The sequence below is a fragment of the Bactrocera oleae genome, chromosome 5, assembly GCF_042242935.1.
Source record: "Bactrocera oleae isolate idBacOlea1 chromosome 5, idBacOlea1, whole genome shotgun sequence".
NCBI lineage: Eukaryota > Metazoa > Arthropoda > Insecta > Diptera > Tephritidae > Bactrocera > Bactrocera oleae.
Window position 1 is genome coordinate 73,600,661 of NC_091539.1, and position 18,951 is coordinate 73,619,611.

General features: G+C 37.1%; 1 protein-coding gene across 1 annotated transcript; it reads right to left on the minus strand.

Annotated features, from left to right (window-relative positions):
• Window positions 1-1,750: 1,750 nt before the first annotated feature.
• LOC106614656 (uncharacterized) lies at window positions 1,751-2,615 on the minus strand. The gene has a single exon (XM_014230505.3). It carries the CDS (start codon window positions 2,494-2,496, stop codon window positions 1,894-1,896), a length of 603 nt encoding a protein of 200 aa, XP_014085980.2. The 5' UTR covers window positions 2,497-2,615; the 3' UTR covers window positions 1,751-1,893.
• Window positions 2,616-18,951: the final 16,336 nt, after the last annotated feature.

Sequence of the window (18,951 nt, forward strand, 5' to 3'; positions counted from 1 at the left end):
TATGTACTCGAGCACATGTAAAACCAACAAAAAATATACATAAGGTAAATTAAACAAATTTTTTCTTAAAATAAATAAAATATAATATGAATAAATTGATGGACCAGGGGCCCTCACCCTATATCCCCCCAGCCGCGGTTTACATTAAATATTATTATAATAGCCTATGTACTTGTGTATTTAATAGGTTAGTCTTAATACATGAAAATATCATATGTAAATAAAGACGGAAACGTTTATTACGTTATAAGAATAATAAGGATTGATATTTAAGCCTTACCGGTTCCACATAGTGCGTCCAAGAAAAAAACCGCCTTGTTCATTAGCACAATCAATATGTGGAATCTATATACATAGTAGATTCGGTCATGTGATACTCTGGCTATGATATACATTAAATACTTTTATATAATATATTATAAAATAAACTATTCAATACAGTGAAAATATTATTAACGAATAAAGGCGAAAACGTAATTGCCGGTATAAAAATCGATCCATTGTACTTGAGGTTTAATTTTGAAAATGATTCATACAAATATTTGTCAATGGAAATAAAAATTAATTTTCCATTTAACATTTTATTGAAAATTTTATTTTATTTACTTTTTTTTTGTTTTTTTTTTTTTTGATTTTGGCAACATGCTGTTTTGAAATATATTTTTTAACATTTATTTATGAATTGTTTTACTTTTAATATAATTGATATATAAACTATCCTACCTTTTAAGTTGAATCAAACTAGGCACAGTATGCTAATTTTTCCTAAAATCGGTTCAGTAGTTTAGGAGATAATCCCGATACGTAATGCCACAAATATAGAGCAATATACAAGGTTCGATTTAAGATGACGTTTTCGGTTCAAAGCGGTTAATATTTGGCTTATGCTCATGAGTTACAACACCTGTTAAGGCATTTGATGTCTCTTCTCCATATGCGACGAGTCATTACCGAACAATTATTAAGTTTAATTACACGCACGTACTAAGCAAAATGAGAAGAGTCTTCACTCATTGCGAAAAATAGTTTTTTCATTCTATCAGAAACTACGGTGGAAGAGGTCATAAATGTCAAGCCATGTTATTTAATGCCGTTGTAGTAACACCCACCTTTGTGCCCGGTTGTTTTATTGTGTCTTCAGTAATGGACAACGTATAAGTTGCGTTTCGTGCACAGAGGCAAGCACTCTACAAACACGTAGCATTCGTAGCCGATGAGCACCAAACTTCAATTTGCACAAAAAGAAATAAATCTTGAAAGGTTCGTTGAGCCGCCTCGTTATTTGTGCATTGTTTCGCTATTTACGACAACACCTCAGCACATTGTTATCATGGAAGTTTCGAAGTCTGCACTCTAACCACTCTGTTTGTCGTGTGTCACAATCTCGCTGGGTCCATTGATTCTCATTAACAAGCAAGCCACGCCAACTAAATTTCAGTATTGCGTGTTTTTATGCGAAGGACCACCTCCTAAACTCATTACAGTCGACCCCTCGTGTTTGCGCTAAATGAACGGGAGTATGGAAAATGTCCCAAAAGACTCTTATGCTCCGGAAATTTGTCAAATGGTGAAAAGAAAAAAATCCACACCAACAGTAATTAGAACTTTCGGCGCAACAATGTTTATAGCACGATTCAATTCAAGACCTGAGAAATGGCGGCTGCAACTGAGTTATTGTTTTCCCATTAGAGTTGCCAACTGGTTTCACTATGTAAACCAAATATACCCAGAAATGTCTTCGTTAAATCAATCAAATTGCATATTTCTTTTTTTATTTTCTACTATAAATTTTACAATTTACAGACAATTTTTAGTATGGTAAACTAGCTTGACTCATACGACAACAAATAACCTAGCGCGATTTTGCTCATACGCTTGCTGGGCAGCACTGCTCTATCGACGGCGTGAAGCCGAGCGACTCCGAGCTCGTAAATATCCATAGTCGTCAACCGACTGTCTTCGGTGAAAACTGTTGCAGTCGCTGTAACACTTATGGGACCGTCTATGTCGGTGTTCGTCGTGGACGTTTTCTTCTTCCTCTTCTTCTTCTTCGCTGAGAACATCTCTTGTGGTTTTACCTTTACGATCCTTTTCGTATTTATTATTTTTTTTTGATTTCGACACCTTTCGCGATGGCGAACGTGCATTAGCTGGCCTTGTCTCTGTGCCCTTTTTTGATTTCGGCTCAGGAGGTACATCACCACTGTCCATACTCTCTAAGCTCTCCGCACTATCGACTTCGTCATCCTCATCCATTTCGGAGCTCTCGTCCATAGCATCAACAGCGTCGCAAACTCGATAATAAAACTCATTGTGCTTCTGCACAAACCCATACCGCACTCCACCACTCAAGACCTCCTCAACAACTTTCTTCACTTTATCTTCTGACTGTGAACTAACTTCTGCTACGTAGCGCACGATTTCGTCCAAGGTCACAGGCTCCTTAAACTCGGCAAGCGCCTCCAAAACTTCTTTTCCCTGTATGGCCTTCGGCATATTTGATTAATATATGTTTAATTTTTTTTTAATTTTTCCTCGATAACTTATAATTGTATATTACAAGAATTTTTCTGTAAATTTTTTTATTGTAATTTTCACATAAGCTAGTGACAAAAAATTACATACTATTTGATTATTTATTTTTTCACTGGTACTCAAGACTCAAGGTGGAAATTACCTGGCAACTCTCGTATCAAGTGGATGTGGTGGGGTGTAGCTGAGCTTAAGCAAAAGTCAGTAATGGGACAAAGTTTACTCAGTTTGACAATGATTAGCTGCCCGATGCCTCCTTCCGCTGCAGGCTCGACACAGTACAACCGAATGGAAGCTGAAACTATAAAGCGAAACATTATCGTCAAGGTCGATGTCCTTACGGAGTACTTACAACACACAAACACACATTCCTGCAGCTTGGAAGTGTAAGTATACTTAGTGAGACCTCCCCTAGTAAGATTTACAAGTAAAAAGCTTTTACGTCATTAATCTCGGAACTCGCCATAAAACAAAAGCAATTATTCGTGTCGTGCCCTCATCGAGAGCCGAGGATCTCATAAGGTACCGCAGCTACAGTTATTTCAGAACTCAGCTACACATACTTTAACACTTATGGTCTTGTACTTGCGTTTGTAAGTGTTACGACGACTAATTTTTTATTTCGGATTCATCGGCGCTATTAATTCTGTTGTTTTTATTAGGTAGCGAAGTAATTGGAGAAAAACGGTAGCAAAATGCATACCTTTTCCAGCGCATGCCGATTTTAATTGCTCCCTTTCGTAATCTTAACACATTGGCATGCCTCGTAAACAGCGAAAGCCTTTAATTGTATTGCCAATATGTGTTTCGGAAGATTTACTCATTCAGTGACAGTAATACATATACATATGTACACATATATGCATTGTATATAATATATGTTATGTTGTAATTTTTTGTATGCGTTCGATTCGTCAACTGTGTAAAATTAAAAAATTAAATCTATGAGACTTTGAGAAGCAGCGTATCCAGTAACAAAAGCGCTTAAGGGAGACGTGTCTAATGAAAATATTAAGCTTTAGAGTCACCTTCCATGGCCGAAAATGTTGAGCAAATGACTTTTACGATTTCATTAACTTCCATAAAACTCCGCCCTCCACGTATTTAATATTTAAAAAGCAACATTTTCATAATTTTTAAATACACATTCATTATTTTGTTTCGCCCTTATTTACCCCTTGCCAGCGGTGGCGAGAGAAATTATGTAATTTGCATTAATTTAATATTAGCCTTCGGGGTAAAAAATGTCCCCATTGAACACTTGCAGGAGTGCGTATGAAACTTTCAACGCCGCTAATGTTGAAGGAGTTTTAAAGTCGACAACAACGGTGAACAACAAAAATTGAATGTGCTGCATAATTAGGCAGCAGCTACAACTCTTTCTCTTGACATATTAATTTGGCAACATTTTTGAACTTTCGCCCTCGAGGGAAATCTTTTGAAAAGTAAACACGAAAAGCAGCTAAGAAAACATATCCACATGAAAAGGAAAGTGAGTGAGAAAGTGAGTTGTGTGTAAGGAAGACCCTTTTTAAATATGCAGGTTCTGGCATTGTGCCTCGCATTGCGCACCTGAAATGTTTTGATAATTATTTTTGTCGTTTTATATATGTATATTGGGTCTGTTCAACGCTTGACTCGCGTTTCTGTGAAAAAATTTTGTTGAAATAATTAAAATTTCCATTTTTTCTTTTGGGTTTTGTTTGTCATCTTATCACATGTACAACGTATGTACTTTTCATAAATAAATAAACTGGACCAATTTAAAGAGCTCTTTGGGAATGTATAAACGTGAGCGAAAAGCGCAACTTTGAAATGATGCTCGTTGTGGAGTGTGACTACCGACCAATGGGTAGCGGAGTTAAGGTCCCATTCACCAATCATGAATTACGCTAACTGTAGACAATAGCAGCATATATCTATATATACCATATAGAATATATATATTATATATTAGGGTGGGTCCAAAAAATAAATATTTTTTTCACTTGGTACTCTGTAAAATATGTTTTAGCCACATCTATGAAAATCTCTCCAAGTGTGAGTTCTTAATTGTAACGGGAAGGTCTTCCGAATGAAAAAATAACTCGTTTCATAGATTTTGTAGGAAACTGACAGCTCTACAAAATGATTACAATTTTTTCGTAAACCTCACTGTTTAAAAGGTATTAGTGGTTGAAGTTTGATTATTATAAGGCAAATTTATTTTTTTCTTATGAATTTTATAACTCAGAGATTTTCGTAGAGGTGCCTAAGGACCGATTTTTCAGAGTACCAAGCGAAAAAACAATATTCCTTTTGTTGTCGCCATATATGGGGGGTACAGAAATGGATTCTCTCCGAATTTCTATAATATGTCTAACAGATTAACCGATATTTTCGAAAAAAAAGTTCGCAGCAAGAACTGGGGTCCATATATTCGTTATCTTTGGGCTTGAATGATTTGGTCTGATTTGGACAATTTTTGGTCATAAGATGGCAGACTTCAAAGGCACTATTCGTGCAAAGCTTTATCTGGATATATTGATTGGTTCTTGATTCGTATATTGAAAACTGAAAGGATCAGATGAAATTTAAAATTGTGTTGTATGGAATGACAGGGCGTGGCAATGGACCGATTTCGCCCATCTGCAATACCAACCCTTGGGAGCCAAGGAACATGTATACCAAGTTTCATCAAGATATCTCAACAAACAAACATACAGTCACTCGAAACTTGTCATCCTGATCATTTCAAGATGTGAATGGCAATGGAAGCTGCCACCAATCATAAGGTTTTTTTTTCGAAAATCTGGTATTTTCGTTTGAAGGATTACCCCAAATGGATGAATTCCTTTTGTAAACTTTATTTTTTTATAGACATCTTAATTATTATCTTAATAATTATTGTCTAATTATTGTCTTAAAATGAAATGTTTTCTTGGCAGGAGCCTGGCCGGCTGTACTTCATTTTATATGCAACGGAAATAAAATGGAATTCTATTAAGGCACATGCGTTGACATGCAGACACTTAACGGCATCTTTATATTCGGCTTTTGGCACATTCTTCCCAAAATTAATTTAATGAGTCAAAATTAACCATAAATAGTTTACAAGTATAACAATATGAACAAGCTATTAAGGTAATTGCCAACATTATGATTACCGAGCACACAAATCATAAGACCCAACTCCGTACAGCTGAAAAACGTTTAGCAATTTCCCAGCGGCGCTGAATGTCTTTATCTCATAAAAGTTTAAAGTCACTCACTAACCACAGATCTCGACTTTTATTGGAACCGCAAATGCACACCGAACCAATGGCAAACTAACATTTGAACGACAAACGCCTAGAGGCCATTAAATCTTTCACTAAAACTTCACTCACACGCTCCCTGGATGTGGCGAACCAGCAATGCTCACTTGTTTCGAAACTTCAAACTGTGCGGCCGGTCACACAAAGCTTGCGGCTGAGACACATTCACATTCGTAAGTTCACCATGGAAAGGTTGAAAATCATGCAAGGCAGCGCGTTTCAGATGCGTTCGCGGATTGGGGAGAGACCTTCTAAGTCTTTGGGTAAACCTTTCGAGCGCACACTCACGAACACAAACGCGCACACCATATGTGAGTTGGAATGCTGAAACGTGTGGTGGGAGCTTCACGTGCTTGTGCCTTCGCCGTCAGGGGGTGCCGGAGGACCTGGATCAAATTGGCTGAAGCACGCATGAAAAGTCGTATTCAGTGTACGCTGATTTTTTGTTAAGAGTTGTTGGCGCAAGAAAATGCGGTTGCGATTGAGATTCTTTAATGTTTTCTTTGCGGCGAAGAGTATGAGGAAATAATATTTTTAAGTGAATTTGATCCTGTTAGAATAAGTCAAAGGAGACCCTAATACACTTGCACCAATGAATATCTGTATGTAGTAATGCGGCTTTTGTGCTTGTGTGTAAATATCAGGTTGCGTGGAAGGTGAAAAGAATTTTTCCGCTCACTTTAACAAAACAAACACGTAGTCCGGATTGGATAACGTTCAGCCAGCTACACCCCTTTCCTTCCGCAGTCACACACATGCATATGTTCCTCCTCTATTTATTAGCGCCGAATTTATATTATATTCTCTGAATGTTGAGTATATTTTTTGAAAACACACTTTTCTCGAAGCTATTAATTTTAAGTGTCGCCTTGCAAATAGTGAGATTGATCTTTATCAATACCTATGCCCACCACTATACCGATGGTTTTTGCTGTTGTCTGAACTCGCACCGACCATTCACCGAGTGATAGTCATGCACTCAACTTTCCCGCTACGGCGGCCACCTATAAGATTTGGTTTTACAAGTATTTCGCCTCGAGCTCCATTAGTTCTCACCTTCAGATAGCCTTTCAGTTCTTTCTCATCAGCTTTCTGGCATTTTGTCATCACTATGCCACTAAAAACGTCTGTCATCTTGCCGTCTACTGTAAACTAGTCTGACTCCTTCCCTAACGGAGTTAATTAAATGTCAGTCGCAAAAAGACTAGCGCTGTGTACCTTATAAATCACTGTCCAATTTTCGAAGCAATGACTAAACTAAAAATTTGCTGCGTCACAAACCCATTACGAATTCGCGTCACACCCAAACGCTGCAAGTTCAAAGTGCAACGAAATCGTATAAAAGAAGGAGAAAATAGAAAGAAGCTTCTTTCTTAATTGGTTTTTCAAAACACAAAACCTACTTGGGATTTGCTGTTAGCTTACGAGACATTAGTGAAAAATACTAAAACCGAACTTTAACGAAGATTACAGCTTATATTAGCCGTTCGTATTGATCAGACTTTGCGTATTCGGAAATTGCAGATTAACACAGTTGATCTAACATTCCGCTTAACCAACACAAATCCTAGCAAGTGAAAATACAGAGCTCTAGCAGATTTCTTTCTGTTTAAATTATTATGAAACACATCCAAATGCAAACTATTTCTTAGTATTTAGAGGGGCACAATAACTATCTTTATCACATCAGTTTTGATGACTACATCTTTATGTATAGTAATATTATAAAATCGTAAAACATTATACTAAAGTTGTCCCAGTCACACTAGATGAAACTTTCCCTTATAACGCTATTTTGTAGAATTTCTTAGTACTTTATTTAAAACAGAAAGACAAAAACAATAAACACAAGGCATAATGTACGCTCCACTCCTCATTCCATACTGCACAACAGTTAATACGGTGTATTCCAATGGTAAACTACTTTTCTATTCATCACTGAATAAAACTTATTATACTTGCTCCGTTCCGTCCATTGACGTAAATTGATTCTTAACTATGAAACGGTTACCCCAGTCAATAAGTAATAATCTATAACTTAAGTGGGCATGCTTCCCTAAATACCTTTCCCCCTGCTTTGATATCACAAATATATAATATTAAAGCGATCATGTCTTCATCTACCTTCCTAAGGCGAAAGTACAGATCTAACACATGGGCTGAAAAGTCACGGGCCTTACAAAGAAAACACGGTTTCTGTTTTTTGTTCAAAATTGGCTTCATTCATCAATATAATCTCAATCACCAAGCAACACAACCATTCCAGCGTCACACGGTCTTCATAAAACAACAAGACATATGCGGTCGCTTTTCTACAATTTCGGACTTCAAACGTTCCAATATCGCTATGCGAGTATAATAGTCAATATTGATGGTTTTTCCTTTCACAAGATAGTCGATGAATATTACACCTTTCATATCCCAAAATACCGAGGCCATAATCATTTGGACGAGGTTCACCAGCTGCTGTCCACTAAAATGACGATCGTTTTGATTGCTGAGTGAAGTGATGGATACAGGTTTCATTCAGTGTCACATATCGACGCAAAAATTCCGGTTTGTTACGTTTAAACATGGCTAAACATTGCTCAGAATCATTATCACGTTGCTGTTTTTGGTCAGAGCTTTCTCATGGACAAATGCTCGTGCAATATAAAGCCAACATGTTCTTTTCAAATCCTTACGATGATAGCTGCCATTACGCAACTTCACTTTCCGATCAATCAGAACGATTTTGTGGATTTTTTTATGTTTTCTGTTATTACAGCCTCATTTCAACGCCCACTGTGTTTTGCGTCATTGGTGTTTCTACAACCATGTTTAAAGTAAGCAAACCAACATTTTATTGTGGTTTCTGGTTGTGCGGAGTCCCCATAACACTTTTCAAGCCATTGCTTCGCTTTAAGGGAACTTTTTCCCATCAAGAAAAGTGTAAAATTAAAACACGAAATGGTTTTAGCGTCACTCTTAAACTCGCAAACTAATAGAATGTCATGAAATTTAAACAGATTTTTAATCTATGTGTGAGGCTCGGAACTTTTCAGTTCATGTGTTAATACAACATACATAATTATTACCAGTCCCTTTGAACTCAGGTCCTGAAATAGTAAAAAACTCCATTAAAATTATTATTAATTTTGAAATGTTGGGGTATTCACACCAGCTTTGTTAATTCGTTAGTTTTTTACGTGTATTTTGTTTTTGCAAAATTAACAGATTGTCGTTCTACCGAGTACCAAAGTATCAAATTTAAAAAAAATATGGTAAGTATTTAAAAAAGCTTGAATAAACTGTTTTGCGACAAAATTAACACACTACTGAGATAGAGCAAAATGTATGTTCACAGTAAAGTGTTTTAACGAAGCATCAACTAACGAGTTGCCAGATTAACATGTTCGGTCTGAATACCCCTATTGCTTGTTAGTATAATTATTTTTACTAGTCGCAATTTAATGAAATGCAAAACCACAACTTATTTATTACGTTTCAATAAAAAAATTAAGATATGTTCCTACGCCACAATCGGGAATTTATTTCTCCAAATATCGAAGAGGTAGCCACCACTAGAGCCCCCGTAACGAATTGATATTTACGATTATTTACTTTGAAAGAGAAATAAGTAAATTGTATTAGGAGAAGTGCGCTGGGATGGTCCGTGCATCAAAAGATTTCATGCATTCATCTGCTGAAGGGTGAAGCGTTTGTCGAGCACTGAAAAGCAATCGCAGATTAAATGCAGCGCACAAAATGCAGCTACCACTCCGACATTCTTGTCTCTTTTTCATAAAAATGAATTAAATTCTCTATGTTTGAAAGCATCTCTGTTATAAGCCTTGCCTTCCTACCACTCAATCACTGGCAACTCGCAGATACCTATACTTACTTGTATATGCATATACACAAAGCAAAAGTCGAGGCAGGTCGGTTTATACTTGAAATGTTCAAGTAGTGCAACGCGACGCAATAAGGACTCTCGGTAAAAGTTTACATTTGTAAATTGATTTCCCCATCTTAAGCCGCTATAGAATTGGCATCTGCTTGCCATTGTGAGGGCTGAATTATCAAAGCGCTTGTATACACTATTATACTCGTACACACAGGCCCACAAACACAGTGCTCAGCAGCGAGCCACCAGTCTGCTGCTGGAAAAGGCAATAAAATACAGAATTGCAAACGGAAAAGTCAAGTAATTTGCAATTATTCAAAGCACCCAATCCCGACATTCTCAGTGCAGTGCACTCCGTAAACGCCTCTCATTGGAACAACATTATAAATATGTGTGTACACACGAGGGGGGTTGGTGAACAGCTTGAGCAACTGAATTTTTAATACACTTTAATATTCGCAATTTCATATTTCTGCGCTTATTTTGACACTCTCCCACCGTTGTTTGCAAATTTTACAAGCTCGTAAAAGTAATAAAACCGACGCTCGTGACACTCATAAATGTTAATGTGACAAATAAACATATTCGCGCTGTTCGCTGTCTACCAGATGTCCCGACATTCGATTGTCGTTAAATTCGTGTTCAGACACCGCCCGAGTCTAAGTCGGGGCGACCTCTTATCACAGGTGAAAATGCGCCAAATTCATTGTTTTGTTTTTTTTTTCTGCTGTGCCTCCGCACCACTTTGCACGTAGCAATATTTAAAGACACAAGTTACAGCCATAAATGGGAGGCATTTGTATAATTTTGCAATTTTCATAAAATGTGATTCACACATTTCGGGATAATAAAATAATCATTTAAATAATTTATATACTCAGTCGTTTAAAGGCACATACTCACGTACATCGCAGTGTGTAGCTTAAAGCGATTGGGGAACTCCTTTAAAGCTGATTTTTGACTAAGCAAACTCTATTTTTTCGTATCCATATTTGCCAATTTTATATGAGACATTTAATCATTTCGAATTCGCCTATGAGTAAAAGCTAAAATAAGCTGAGTTTCTAAGCCACTCTCGCAAGAATTGAATTGCATTGAAACTTTATTGACTTTAAAATATTTTAAGGTGCCTGCATTAAATAGTATTTTAACATCTTTGTTGATGCCTGGGCTATCTACTGTGAGGGCAAATAAGTGGATGGATTCAAACTAGAGATTGATTGGAGGTAGTGGTGGCATGATTGATCTCGATCCACATCTTCTCCCAATAGATAAATAGATAATAGAAATTGCTTAAAAGTTGCAGTCCAAAGTAAAGCTATAGTACACATAATTTAAAAATTAAAAATTTTAGAGAATTAAAAATTAATTAATTCCTTACTCGTTAATAGAAAAATGCTTACCTAATTAAATTTTAGAAGTCGTAATCACAAGCTTTTTCGATATGCATACAGATTAAGTTGTATTTAAAATTATTTTTCATCATAATTGAGTACCTCAAACAACATACTTGTACATGTATGAATGTTTGCGAGACAATTGGTTCATAAATATACTTGTAGTATCCCCTCGATAATCGCAGCCGCTTCAAATTAGTGCTATTACAACGGAAGTGATCTCTCTAAGGCAGAGGCGCTCTTCCTCTTCTGTGCTAAGCCAGTCTGCGTCTTAATATTCATAATGCATCGTACACCTCCACAAGTATGACACCAGTAGTCGTAATAAGGATCTCGACGTTTTTCTGTAATTGTATCACTTGTGGACCCGCGTAAAATTCTAACTTTTGAGTACGTATATTTGTATGTCCATAATTGGAGTTTGAAGAAAAGCTTATGGAACAAAGAAAAACTTCTTATGAACACGCCTGTATATACATCATTGTATATATGTCTATGTATGTGTATATAATATATAAGTGCATTGTTCATTGTGAAGAACAGCAGTAAAGACGAAACTACAAGCAAGCGCCTTAAAGTATACAACTATTCGCTCACAAGAGGCTACAACTATTAAGTTATTGGCTTGGGTTCGAGGGGTAGAGAATATTAATGCTCTACAATGGGTTACATGTAATATGCATGGCAGCTCATTAGACTAACTGCATGGCTTAAGGATATTTTGCAATGTTTCGGTTTCGGTCAGTGTATGAGTAAATAACTAAGCAAACAAGGCGAGCCCTTGTGCGGCAAGCTCTTAGCAAGCGCAAGAAGAAGCAATAGCACGCTGGAGTTCAAAGGGTGAAGAAGAGTAATTGCGATTTGCTGGGGTAGTTAATCTTGATCTGCTACAAAATTCTGTTAAATAAATATTCAAGTAATTGCAGTAAATTTTTATATAGCCAACAGATGTGCTCTCTGTACTATCTATGGTAATGTCACTAGACTCTGTAGGGAAATTACGGCAAACTTGCGAACAGCAGCTACTCGTATAGCCGTAAATATGTACATAAGTTCGCTATTTTGAAATGTCAAATGGTTATTACCATATTTTGACACTAAATACCGTCATAATGGCCACTAATATACCCAATTTTTTATAAAAACAAAGCATCACCTAAAAGCAACACAGAAAAGAAGAAAAAATTAGAAACAGTGAAGAAAACACCGACTCATCATGCAATTAAGCCGACTATGATGGCGTGTGGCACATCCCGTGAAGCAAAACCTGTTGTAACAACAATAACTGCAATAACAACCACAATGGCACCAAATGAATTGTAAATTAAGTGCGGTGTCATGTTTCACGAATTTCACACCGCGACGGCCAAACGACTAGCCGTTATCCCCTTACACACAAACACACCCCCAGAATGGTAGGGTGTAAGTTTAGCCATTTAGTACTCCAATTTTCCTCATCAAAACACCCCAAAGCGAGCTTGTAAAAAGATTAGATTTTTTTGATAAAAACAAGCATGTTCTTTGATTAGCTCCCCTTGCGGCAAAAATTTAAACGCAAATTTGTGGCTTTGGCACCACATGTCAACCGTAATTAGTAATTGAAATCTGCTCCAAGACGCGCGCATTGCACTTGGCGGATGATTAATGACTGTCGCTTGAGGCGCCTTGGCCGAGCTGGGAAGGAGAGTGACCGTCTATTAAACGGACAAAACGGATTAAATGCTGCTTTGTGTCTTGTTGCTCGGAACTCGCGTCCGCCAGTCGGCAGTGACTTCACTAATCACCTCCCTGCAATCGTTTTTTCATCACCATAAATGGAAAGGATGATTAAGTGTGGCAATTTCTTTTAATAACATTGGAAGAGAAGCTATTATAACGGTAGGTGTAATTGGACGTGTTTTGAGATTATAACATAAAAAGCCTTAGCATTCGAGAAAAACATCTTTGCAAGTAGTCTGTAAGAAGATTGTTTATTTGGATAACGGGAACACATTGACACACTTGCTTGGGCTAAGAAAATACTGAATCCATACGATATTACAAGACCAAACAAAACAAATCTTTGAATATTCCAAGATTAACCAAGTCCAAAAAATGGTCGGTGTCCAAGCAGATCAAAGCAAAAGCCCGCTAATTATCGCTTATAATGGTTAATTAGCGACAATGCAATTGAAGCAACCTACAAGACTGAGTGGATTGCTTGCCCAAGTGCATGGAGAAATACATTAAAGCAGTAAATGGAGACGATTAATCCATCACCAAGGCAATACATGCTCTCATACATTGACACTGACTTTTTCACTGGCCAAAACACGGTATCGAGGTAAAATGACTTCTTGCGACATCAAAAAGTTCTGCCAATTTTTGAGCGAGGGTAGAGGATATGGATATATACCGATTTAATATGATGTCACTGCTATCGAGATGGTCAAGTAGTCTAACCTAAAACGGAGGCAGCAGACCGATTGAACAAGTCACGTTCGAAGTGAACAAATATTTTCTTAAATCCTTTTCTTAAACTGAAATGCAAGAATTAAAACAACGTAGATCCAAAGGTTAAGAAATACTGGATACTTATAATTGTCAAGACTCTTCAAGGCCCCATCCGAACTGCCTATTTTATTTCTTGTCGTTATCCTTATATAAAAATCACAATCATCAGCATTTGTACTTAAAGTAAATTCAGACAATTTTTTCTTTCACTTACATTTTTAATCAGATTTTCTCTTAAATAGCGTTAGTGCACATGCTCGAGATATCAAGCAGCAGAGCATTCCAACAAAGAGAGTCAACTTAGTTCCCGAAAGGCAATTGCGCTCTTCATTTGCCTCTTCTCAGAAAGGAAAGGTTTTCTCAGCATTTGCAAATGTTGGGTCCGAGTGTACACACATTTTTCTTTTCAACTTACGGCAGAACAGCAAAGACAACCCCAAAGTGGAGGAAAAGTTGCTCTCAGTAAAAATGATGGTGACACTCCTACTTGCAAGCGCCAACAACAAAAGTGTTGATACCAAAATAATGGCGTTGTTGTTGTCGATATTGCAGTTACAAACGCTGACTATGCCGCCGCTGCAGTTTATGTGACAAACCAATTGTGTCCTTTACAAGCTACAAACTGAGGTCATTGTCGTCACAAATAAATTCCAACCAATAAAATCGAAGACTTTTCTAAAGCCAACGTAGCAGCAGTATTTTCACTGCTCTGATGGATTTTTTTTTCAATATTTATCCTGGAACGCTTGGAGAGCCTTTATATTCGCTTTCATCTTCAGTTGGCTGGTCGACCATTACAAAGGATTTTGTTATTTTTTATGATTTTTTATGAGCGAATAAAAAGTTGTATCAATAATAAGAAGCATTTACTCGAATGTTTATTACATAGCACAAGTACATAGACGATCCTCATATGTATATTGACTTCTATATTTTTATACTCCCGTAACATGTTACTCAGAATATAATATGTACATTGTTCGTCTAACAGTTGTATATTTAATTCATGCACAAAATGGTGAAGTGAAGTTTTGCAGACACCTCCAAATAATTCCGCTGAAAAACTGCTGCAACAAAGCGAATGTATGCAACGTCACAGCCCCTGCAAATTCCCTTCTCGGGAGAGCAGACAGTTTTGGACACAAATATTCGGATTATCGATTTTCTTGCACAGTACTATATGTAAGAATGATGTGGACACTTGTATGAATATACGCACGTACATGCAGGCGAGTACATGGTAGCAAGTATTTTCTCATTTCCCGTGTAAGCAGAAAGTTGGGGAATTCACTCGTCGAGTCCGTAATAAATAGATGAGTCCTCCGCACGTTATAGCCCGGGCTGCGTAGTCATCAAGGCCAACGAGATTAATGTGCTGTTTGATGACCTACTCATTACGCAGGCAAATGTTGCAACGTGTGAAAGTGTAACTGGGCAGCAGCTGCTGCCCTCCCCCTCACGTATCCGCATGTAAACATGCTTTTTATTTTGGAGTCTACATTTGTGGTGGATGCTCGACAAGAAGCGAGAATAATTAACAAAAGGACAATTTGAATTTGACACGCAAAATGCGAAAATGTTTACGAACAAATTAGAAATTGATTAAGTTGATTGTGGTGAAACGTTGACAGCTAGACGATGGACAAGCCAAACCAGAGGTGTAGCTGGACAGTCTCTTTTGTGGAGAAAGCGCACAAATTAAGGCCGTAGAAGCTCGTTAATTTCCTGTCGCTATGACCTAACGGTCGGATTTCCAATGTATACCATAATAAGTACTACAATTCTTCGAAATACAATTTCACGAAGTCTAAATAAACGATAGTGATTTAAGTACAATGCAAATAAATAGCTTTTGGTTCACGACTAAAGTATGTAGATCAGCTTTTAATTCTCTCAGGTCTCAGCTTCCAAACGCCTTCCACTGAAATCAAGAAAAGATATAAGAACAAGGACAGAAGAGCTAACTTTGAATATTGAACTTATATCTCTTGCGATTTGCAAGGAGCTGGAGTCTTCAAAACTTAAAAAATAAATGTTGCACACGAGCTCAACGTTCGTTGTTAGACGGAATAGTTATTACATTAGCATTGACGAAGGTACATGGCGTTGTGATAATGCTAATCAAAATATTATCTATTCTATTCTACGATATAAACTCAACCAAAAGGACCAAATTCAATATAAAGGGTACGTAACGGGAAATAGAACAAATTAATTGAATCTTTCTCAAGAAGGCATCTAATCTATTGTAGTTTGCGTTTTCTTTTTGCATTCTGTTAGAAGTTGTTAATAAAGCATTTATAACACTCGGTCTTGCTTTTTAAGTTCTGTAAAAATTTGAATAATTATCATTAAATTGGTCCAAAATTTCAGTTATAGTGATCAAACTCCTTTTTACAAACGGAGCTCATCATTAGACAGTATTGCTGCTGTTTCTTGACCTATTTCTTCGACATCTTCCACATTTGCCTCATCCAAACCGGTTGGTTTGGCTAATTCCATTATTTCCGTTTGTCTTTGCTCTGACTTACATCTGGCCAAATGTTCTTCCATAATACATTGAAAGATTATTCTGTTATCTCATTCCAAGGAGGGTTTATGTTATATAACTAATATCACGATTTTTGAACATCCTGCTGACTTTACTCCATATATAATATAGTGCACCTTCATGTTAACAGTACGTGGTATTGCCAAAATGGTTTAAATGGATACCTAATATACAATTATCAAACTTCCGGTTGGCCTTATACCATATATAAGGTTGTCAAATATCTCCCTTCCGCTTTTTTGTCTTTTGAATTTCGCGGCTATGTACAAAGCGCTACAGAGCTCGTATCTGGCAACACTATACATAATTTGAAAGGTCTTGACATAACCTACAAAACAACGCTATGCATGATTAGTTTGGATATTGCGTTCAACAGTTATAGACGTGTAAACATGGAGTTCACTAACGCCGAAATTCGCGCTATTTTAAAATTTTCCTTCGTTAAAGGCAAATCCGCTAGAGAAACGTTCCGTGAGATTAATGGTGTTTTGGGGGATGGTACTCTATCACTTCGAACCGCGGAGGAATGGTTTCGACGATTCAGAGCCGGTGAAAACGACACCATGGATAAGCCAGCCGGCGGAAGATCTGTGACGACAAATACCGATCAAATCATGGAATACATCGAGTTAGACCGGCATATGGCATCTCGTTGCCGTCTAGATGGAAACAGATCATCGAACAAAACGGCGCATATTTTAACTAAATCCGATCACTGTAACACTTTTTATAAAGCATTGAATGAAGAGCAAAAAAGCGGGAGGGAGATATTTGACCTTATATATAAAGTACCCCCACTCCCATATACCACATATTGTGATTTTCGTTTTTCGAACAAGCCTTATGACGGTGTGTGGCTTATATATTTACAAAATTGCTAGAAAAGATGGTCTCAAGTACACCTGGGCAATGTTCAAATTTCTCCCTTTCCTTTCTCTGTCCCCAATATAGCAAATATAATATGGTCCAACTTTTCACCTGACGTAATCGTACAGGTTGGTCAAAATATTTGATATTTTATGAAACTAAATTCACAAGTTTGCTTGAAAATTATGTGTTTTGCCACTGAATATGAATATAATTGGTCTAAACCTCATATCTCTAATATATAGACTTTTTATCCTCTGGTTAACAGCTTCCACATCTACTCAATATATTAAATTTAGTCCCTTCGGTTGAGTTTATATCACAAACATACATATATTTTAGTTGCAGATGTTTTTAATATAATTTTCGTTGACGCGATTAAAATATATTAATAAAACTAAGTGAGTACATGACCTTTAATATAATTTAATAAGATACCAAATTTGATTGTAATCGATTTAATATTTCGTCGAATAATCAATGTTGAATTGTTTCGCAACATTTTTTAATATAAATAGTTTGATTCTTGCAAGTTGCATGAGTATAAAATCTTCGGTTACATCCGAGCTTAGACCTTCCTTACTTGTTTTATTTACGCATTTTATTGACTTTTAACATAATTGGGATTAAACTATCCTAAGTTGGATCAAACTGGACACAATATGCTAAATGTGACACATAATTTATATATACATATGTATATGTATATAATATTTATATATATATGTATATAATTACAGATATATAGATTAACGAAATGTTCCGAATTGCTGATTCATAATACCTATATCTTCAAAGGGCCACATGTACCAAGGTTTATCAAGATATCCTAATTTTTACTCATAGTATCAGACCGAGGCCCGCAAATCGGTCTAGTAATTCCAATAATTTTGATGTATATAGCCTTAGTAACGTGAAAGGGGGCTTAGAAAAAACATATCTATCTGCTCGGAGCCACTTGTTGGTTTCAAAACATATGTTCATATCTTTAATAATTAAAAAGTTCAAAGGTGGCTATTTGTCGTGTTTGCTTTATTGCTATTTCGTATTAGGGCAGCTGAGAAATGAAACACGGTTTGAAACTTTCTAGGCAAGAACAAAGGATTGATATGCTCTGCAGCGTTGTAATAGTTATACTTGTTTAAAATTTGAATTTCAAACCCCCCCAAATACTGTTATGGGATTCTGGAGCTTTGAACTGTCAACGGAGTGGATTTGATGCCCTGAGCTGCTTCCTGTCATCGCGGAAATTGCATTTGTTTTATTTATTTGAGTTTCCGCATTTGCCGCGAGCGCGTTCATTCATGGCTTTACCCCTGCTCCCGCCCGCGCCACCTGCTGCGTTTATGTATCAATTTGCAGCTAATGTGCGTAGAATGTCGCGCCAAGGAAATAAATGCGCTGCCAAAAAACATCAATTCAACGACGCTCCAGCTCTTGGCTGGTACGATAGCCGCCTGCCGTCTGCCGTCTACCGAAAAGAGCAATTACTGCTCGTTGAACACATGAATGTTTGCTTGAGTTTGTGTGTGCCACAAGGCATGTCATAACGTTTTCATTTAGGCACGCTTCACGTCATTTGCATCGCTGTATTAATGTATGCATGTATGTTTGTCGGAGAGAAGGCGAACGAAAGCCTCAGCACTTCCTTGATCCCAAGGCAAAACGCAGCTATGTCGCTTTGTTGGCATTTATGTTGCCATTTATCTTCCAGTCGGCTGACTCGCTAATCCTGGGCCGGTGGACGCATTCGGGGCTTTGCTTCAGTAGATTCTAACTTTATGGCGCTTCCGTTTGCCTTCGAGCTACGACTGCTCAGTTTGGGTTTTCCGCAGTGGAAGTATATCGTCTTAGCGACAAAACGTTGCGCGTAAAAATTTCTTTATTTACTTTATATCAATGTCTTTGCACTTTATGAATTATGGATTC

Excerpts from the sequence above, each read along its gene's own strand:
- LOC106614656 (XM_014230505.3), bottom strand. The coding sequence starts at position 2,496 with ATGCCGAAGGCCATACAGGGAAAAGAAGTTTTGGAGGCGCTTGCCGAG.